At 45.3% G+C, this 7,929-nt stretch overlaps 1 protein-coding gene across 2 annotated transcripts in view; it reads left to right on the plus strand.

Annotated features, from left to right (window-relative positions):
• megf6 (multiple EGF like domains 6) overlaps nucleotides 1-7,929 on the plus strand; it is a 52,372-nt gene extending 44,443 nt beyond the window's left edge. For both annotated transcript variants that reach the window (XM_035623458.2, XM_035623457.2), the window contains 8 exons: nucleotides 460-588; nucleotides 748-876; nucleotides 1,950-2,078; nucleotides 2,696-2,824; nucleotides 3,026-3,154; nucleotides 4,259-4,387; nucleotides 5,088-5,216; nucleotides 6,097-7,929. In XM_035623458.2, coding sequence (XP_035479351.2) covers nucleotides 460-588; nucleotides 748-876; nucleotides 1,950-2,078; nucleotides 2,696-2,824; nucleotides 3,026-3,154; nucleotides 4,259-4,387; nucleotides 5,088-5,216; nucleotides 6,097-6,176 — 983 coding nt within the window. In that variant the 3' untranslated portion in view covers nucleotides 6,177-7,929. The remainder of the gene's footprint in view (nucleotides 1-459; nucleotides 589-747; nucleotides 877-1,949; nucleotides 2,079-2,695; nucleotides 2,825-3,025; nucleotides 3,155-4,258; nucleotides 4,388-5,087; nucleotides 5,217-6,096) is intronic.

Genomic DNA, 7,929 nt, shown 5'->3' on the forward strand with positions numbered 1-7,929 from the left:
TTAAATAAACAGGCAGTTGGGTTGTGTAATAGGTGGTAGCAGTGGATTCACACTGAATTAGGGATTTGCATATTAACAGAAAATCTGAATTGGCTTTCACATATAAGGAATTTGCTTTGGTGTATAGGTGCATAACAAAACAAATTGAAAAGAAAGTACTGTAATAACTACCATAATAATTAGATAGTAAAATTATATGAAAGTATGTGAAATATGTTCAAAACTGAGAGTTGTGCAGGAGAAAAGTGTGCCAGTAATCCACGTCAAATCAATCTGCCATCATGGCTTTACATTGGAACAGATTTTAAAGTGTTCGTATTTTTCACATAATATTTCCCTCAAGCACAAATCAAAATTGAAGGTTTTACTAACCTGTCAGAAAATGAACAAATACAGTAAACCATAGGAGTCACCTTCCCTCCTCCTTTTTCTTTCTTGTCATCGTGGCTTCATGTCCAGGATGTCGAGCGGGAACTTTTGGGCCAAACTGCAAGTCCAGATGCAGCTGCATCAACGGTGGTCGCTGTGACTCCAGGACCGGGACGTGCTACTGCCCCCCGGGCTTCATCGGAGCTGACTGCAGTTCCAGTAAGTCAAGAACCCCCCTTCATTATTATTATTACTTGGAGTTGGTGTTTGAGGGCTGCTGGCCGTCGTATCTTATCGTATCTTCTGGTCAACCACAGCCGAGGTTGAAGCTCAAGGGTGTTTATCTTCATAACTCGTTGATTTGTAATACTTCTGCAGGTTGTCTGAGTGGGTACTATGGGAAGGACTGTGGTAAGCCGTGCTCCTGTGGGGAAGGAGGGCAGTGCCACCCGACCACTGGGAGGTGTATCTGTGCCCCTGGCAGGATGGGACAGTCCTGCGAGCAAGGTAACTCCTTTCACCAGGACTTTCCAGTTTGGGTTTCCATCTATCTAATCTATAGATCTGTGGTTCGATCTATCGTCGAGGGAGCTATGACACACTGGTCCCATTGTTGACGATGTAACTAAACAATCTGAACGTTTGCTCTGTGCATATTGTACAATTGGGAATTATTTGGTCATGATCTATTTGAGCACAGTCTGAGATATAAGCGATATTTCCGCCGTTTGGTTGAAAGTCTGTTTCTTTGCACAATGTATTTAAAGACTAACGGGCAGTACACAGAGTGCATTCTGGCATTTTTGAAATTGAGTGTGGCAGGAGGAAATCGACTAGAGTACAAGAGGCGAATCTTGGTCCGTCTTTGCGATAGATATCAAACATTGTTTGTGTTGGGCCTTTTTCATCTTTCACCGTTTCTCTTGAGCATACAAAGAGTGACCGCTGAGGCTGACACGCATCAGTGAGAACCATTGGCCCTAATGAGTTCCTCAGAAATAGAAGAGCTGACTGGAGAGTGAGAAAACCACCACAAAAAAACCCAGGGTGTATTTTTCAACATTTCTCTCTGTATATTTGAGTAACAAATTCTCCATTTCCTCAGTGTGAGGCCTCTGATGATCACAGAGGCAGAGTCGGGTTTTCCCTAATCTCTCCCTTTATCAGCGGCTCAGCTGGATTGCGAGCGGGGCTTTCCAGCGCTGCTCGGCCCAAATGTCCTCTTCTCTCTCGACTCCGGCACGGACGCGGACGTCCCTCTAAGTCGCTCCTGTTGAATGTTTACAGAAACCTATAAGTAGCTTGTTCTCCGTCTTCCGTGTCGATGGATTTGGCGAGGAAGCAAATAAATAAACAGGGGAATCAAAGACGGCTTGCTTATTGTGTTCCCCATCTAAATTGAACGTGATTATTCTTTTATATCAGCGCCAAATTAGACTACTCTGCCGTCTCTTTAATGAACTGTTGCTTAAATAAACACGAGTGTGGTTAGTGGGATCTGTGTATGTGTGTGAAAGACGAAACAGAAGGGCCCAAAGTGCTCGTCTTGTTCTGATGTTTCCTCAATGTATCTGCCTCAGCGTGTCCTAGAGGGCGCCATGGCCCACAGTGCAGAAACACATGCAGCTGTCACAACGGGGGTCTGTGTGACCCTGTGGACGGGTCCTGCAAGTGTGGCCTGGGCTGGACGGGACCACGCTGTGACACAGGTACAACTCCCGAGGCAGCAGACACAACAGAAAGAAATATATATATATATATATATATATATATATATATATATATATATAGAGAGAGAGAGAGAGAGATTTATATATATCTATAAATGTATATATTTATGTTCATGGGAAATGAAAAATTTGGAAAAACTCCAACAGGCAAAAAATCTAGTGGAAAATTTGCTGGGAAACATTGGAAATATTTACTTTCTGCTATCAAATGATTTGACATGATTAACAGTAAAAAAAAAAAAAGAGTCTCAAAACTCACTCATGAAACAAATGTTTGGGATATCTGATGTCATTTGTTTTCAAAATCTAAATTGTTTAGGCTTACTATTTCGTTTACTGTGTATCTGCCTTTTTATTTCAGTTTTTTGTGTTTGTAATTATGAAGAATGCTGATTTACAGTCATTTTGTATGGTTGATGAATGCTAATAATTGCTGTTATCCTTATACCCACCTTTAATTGTTAATGTGTGTGTGTGTGTGTGTGTGTGTGCGTGTGTGTGTGATCGTGCGTGCGCGTGTGCGTACGCGTGCGCGTGCACGTGCACGTGCATGTGCTTGTGTGTGTGTGTGTGTGTGTGTGTGTGTGTGTGTTTAGGCTGTTCACAGGGAAAATATGGGCTTGATTGTGCGCACGATTGTCCATGTGTCAACAGCGGGACGTGCGACCGTTTCACTGGCACCTGCGGCTGCACTGCTGGGTTCTACGGCCACTCCTGTCAACACAGTATGCAAAGCCTCCGCTTGTGATTCAATCAAAATGTCGATTAGGTTACAAGTTGTCTCGCTGACACTTTGAAATAGATATGATTCTCATTTCTTCATTCCCCTTGAACCCTGATACAACATGGACAAGTGGAGGGTTTTTGACCATAAGCATTTAAACAAGTGACTGTAACCTGAACTCTGTTTCTCACATTCCTCCCAGGATGCACTTCGGGGTTTTTCGGAATGAATTGTGCCCAAACCTGCGACTGTAAAGTGGGTCGGACATGTGACCACGTAACAGGCCACTGTGCGTGTCCACCAGGCTACGATGGGTCGCAATGCCAAAGACGTGAGTGCACGTGAGCGTCCGAAGGCCAATTGTCAACTGAAAGCCATAACTCTACGTACAGATTTCATTTCTTAACGAAACAAAGGCAGATGTAGATAAATGGACGTCTCGCATTTCAAGCGCTTTATGTTTTTGATATACTTATATTCCGGTAACACTGTGCAGACAGGAACACTGTCATGTTCACAGTCACAAGCCTTTGGCTCATTAAAAAACATCCACCTGGACGCCCAGCTGCAGCGGAGCAGATACGAGCATGAATGAATAAGAGATTCCCAAAAAGATGTTAGTGTGTGTGTGTGTGTGTGTGTGTGTGTTCTGGCAGGCAGACAGACAGACAGACAGGCTAGTAGGTAGGTGGGCAGGCTGGTTGTTTGATGAGAGACAGGTGTTTCCTGACTGCCTAATGCGTTCCTGTTACATCCCTGTGCCCACCCGCCGGCTCGCGGGGCTCTCAGCCGCAGTGTGAGCGCCTAAATGGCCACTTCAGTCCCAGCAGGAGACGTGGCTGAGCACTGCAGAGCAGCTGTAAGGCAGCCACAGGCTCCAGAGACAGACCTGGCTCTATCTCCGTGTGTGTGCGCGTGTGTGTGTGTGTGTGTGTGTGTGTGTGTGTGTGTGTGCATGTGTGCGTGTGTGCATGTGTGCGTGTGTGTGCGTGTGTGCGCGCACCTTTTCTTATTGCTTAATGCGCTTATGAATGTGAGCGAATCTGTTTTTTAATTGTGTATCTGTTTATGCTCTTGCTTAATTTTTCTTTTGTGCCCTGATTGTGCGATTGTTAACATGCGTGTGGTCTTGTGTTCTCACTTGTGGGAGATCTAAGTGTCCGTAGGGATTGAGAGGTGAGAGTGTATTGCTCCTCATCGCATAAGAAATGTCTAACTGTAACTTTCCGGGAGAGAGTTGTTTGATTAGTTAGTCAACAAATCCTATATTTGACTAGAGCAACAGATTAATGTGACGTGCAATCCTTACAGTCTCCTATCTGGAATCTAAGTTAACCAATGAGCTGATTGTCATGTTAGTAATGTTACTAATGAATACTATGAAAGTGTTTACAGTGTGTGTGTGTGTGTGTGTGTGTGTGTTTCTTGTGTTCAGGGTGTGAGGCCGGCAGCTTTGGACCGGGCTGTGCAGAGTCATGTAACTGTGCTGGTGAGGCCCCGTGCGCCCCGGCGACAGGACGGTGCCTCTGTCCCCCGGGACGGACGGGAGAGCGATGTGAGAAAGGTAGACGTCACCACGAGGGGAACACTTTCATTACAGAGGAAACAGACATGCCCCTCTTATTGTCGCTGTTTGGTCACCGTCGTACGGACGAAGGTACTTTCCCCTCTGAGCTCCCGATGAAGTTGTCAACACCCCTTTGGAGATAACGGAGTAGAAAGAAGTATTGTTCCCTGTCAATACTGTACAAAGGGGAAAACAACCGTAAAAGTCCCGGGGGTTCACTCTTGTTTTATCACTTTTTCTGCCACTCTCCATCTCCGCCTGCTTTTGTGCCCCGCGTCAACGGGATATTCTTTTTCCCTCGTGAGGTTGAGACATTTTTGTCAATCTCGGGCTTTTCCACCGTCTGCTATTTTCCATCACTGGGGATAGACACCGGGAGAATGAAATTCTCCCCCTTTTCTTTGGTTTTCGCGATGGCCGACAGAGTCCCTTTGTGCCGTAGATCAAGTCGTCATTTTTCCGCGGAAATAACCGCGTCCCGGTGGCCAAGAGAATAACATGGTGTAAGCCAGACTTAGGGTTGTTTTTCTATCAGGTTTTAACAACACAAGTGACAAGTTTAAGCCTAAAAGTTGTCTACTTCCTCTTTAACATGACTGGCGTGAAGTTAGAATTAATTATCAGATGCCGCAATGAACTTGAACTGGGTGCGTCTGTTAGGCTCTTTTTAATCTGTCCCTCCTCTGGACTCTTTCAGACTGCGGTGGGGATCGGTTTGGCCCCGACTGCTCCCTGCCGTGCCAGTGCTCCCACAGGGCCCGCTGTGATGGGCTGACTGGACGATGTCTGTGTCCGCTCACCTGGCTGGGCCCCACGTGTAGTGAAGGTATCCCCCGGCTCCTATCGCCGCTCACACACACACACACACACACACACACACACACACACACACACACACACACACACACACACACACACTCACACACGTGCACACACACACACACACACACACACACACACACACACACACTCACACACACACTCACACACTCACACACACACACACACACACTCACACACTCACACACACACACACACACACGCACGCACGCACGCACACTCACACACTCACTCACACACACACACACACACGCACACACTCACACACTCACACACTCACACACACACGCACGCACGCACGCACACTCACACACTCACTCACACACACACACACACACGCACACACACAAGCGCACACACACACACACACACACACACACACACACACACACACACACTCACACACTCACACACACACACACGCACGCACGCACACTCACACACTCACTCACACACACACACACACACGCACACACACAAGCGCACACACACACACACTCACGCACACACACACACACACACACACACCCAAAGGGTCACAGGCTGTAAAGCTGAACCAGCTTTAGTGAAATCCTATGTCATGAAGTGTGAGAGGCTGAGCCCCATCACTCCGTGTGTCACCCTGTCTCCCTCAATAGCGGCTCCTGTCTCCTGACAGTTATTTTAATCTGCACCCAGCGTGGTGCCCGGCTCGGGGCCGTCTTCGTTTCACCTCCTCAGAGCCCGGCACGCGGGAGACTACGCACCAGTGACTTCTCCGCCAGAAGCCCCCGGAACATTTGCTTTTGATTTTCAAATAGTGCTGATGTCTCCTTGCTTTTTTTTCTTCTTCTTCTTCATCTTCTTCTCTCTTTTTTTCCCCCCAGCCCTGCTACACCAAACCCCGGGACCGTTGAACTTCTCGGTGTCCCAAAGAAAGAGAAGAGCGGGCAGCAAAATCACATAACACAAGCGGAGGCGCAGACTCCCGACCGGACACTCAAACACAGGGCTTGGCTGTGTGAAGCGTTTACCACGATCGCCTTGTGGAACTGGTGGTCGCACTAATCCTACTCACCCTGCACCGTCCTCGTCGCTGAGCCCGGAGCTCCAGCTAATCAGCCAGTGGGCCTGACGTGTGGCTGACCCTCAGAGGACCAAGAACTTTGAACCTACCCCAGACTGTGTCAGATTTAAAGTCCAGGGTTACACAGACTCCTTTGCAGTACACAAAAAATACCTGCACCACATCTGCTACAATTGCTGATCTGAAGCGGCGACATTTTTTCTTCTTCTTCCAGTTTAATGAGTTGTTAAGGGGTTCGGTTTCTTTCTTTGGGGCATTTGGACAGGACACGTGACGGATTCGGAGACTTTTCCTGTAACCGGAGAGCCTTTACATCCCCTACCAACGCAGCCCATAAAAGAAAACTCGATGGTTAGTATAAGAGAATGCCGAGCATATTTCTGGTGAAGATTAACGGCATCTAAAACAGATTTAGAAATATATGGGTCATGTATATACTTATTGTGAAGAATAAAACACCAGGATCCACACATACAGGGAGCTGCAGGCACGCGGGCTACAAACTGTGGTTCAATAGAGGAACCATAAAAAGTTCAAGCAGAGGATTTGGGTTCATGCTAAAAAAAAATAGCCTCCATACATATTTTAAGATATGTAAAATAAAAAATAAATACATTTATTTTTGATATACTTTTCTCCTCGGCAAAGTTGAGGTTAAATTACATCTACTCCCTAATTTGCTCTCAAATTAGTTTTGATGTCACAAATTCCCGATTGAAACTTTCCATCCTAAAACGTTTGAGTCCTTAAGTTGCATACAAAACTTGTAAAATGCTGATATTTGCGTGTATGTATATCCAGCACATCAAACGATTATGAAGTTCACCTTCATCAAAGTGACTCACAAAACACTGAAATGTGTGTGTGTGTGTGTGTGTGTGTGTGTGTGTGTGTGTTGTGTGTGTATGTTTCTTCCCCGTTTATAGGAAATATTACGTTTGATTTTCAAACGTTCTCTGTCATTCACGTTCCATGTCAAACCGCATTGATTTCCCAAAATGAAAAGTTATTCCTAACAGATTCATTCTCGCTATTGAAAGGTGAACCACCCTCGTCTTGAATTATTAAATTTTTCACACGCGTACCTAGTTATTTTTTTTTATCCTGAATACGACGTGAACATGCGTCATTTACAAGCTTTAGGAACACACTTCATTTGTTCGCGTTGATCATATACTTTCTTATTGCAGTGCAGTGGTCGTGAAAAATACTGCATGGAATTGCACGTGTCTGCAGAATCAGCAGCTGGTACACAGTAAGGAAGTCTAGTAGAAAATGCTGGAATGGATACTAACACTTTTTCTGCACTATTTGGACTTGTCATCCAAATTTAACCACAAGATAAGATTACATGTCTTATATCACTACCGCGATCACTCACCATACATGTGCATTTAATTCGAGGGTTCAACTTTTACAAAAACTTTAAGTGTATTATATCTCAGGTCATTTATAAGACATTTCCTGATGGCGTGTCTATGTCAGCGGTGCTACATTGATCCATTTTGTTTGTCTATTTGATAGTCAGTTTTTACAGTATCTTCTTGTTCCCTCCGTGATATGTCTCTTTACCATCTGCGTTTGTGTTTTGACAACAGAGCCATGAACCAAATAAATAAATAAATAAACATTC

Source organism: Scophthalmus maximus, chromosome 11 (genome assembly GCF_022379125.1).
Source record: "Scophthalmus maximus strain ysfricsl-2021 chromosome 11, ASM2237912v1, whole genome shotgun sequence".
Lineage (NCBI taxonomy): Eukaryota > Metazoa > Chordata > Actinopteri > Pleuronectiformes > Scophthalmidae > Scophthalmus > Scophthalmus maximus.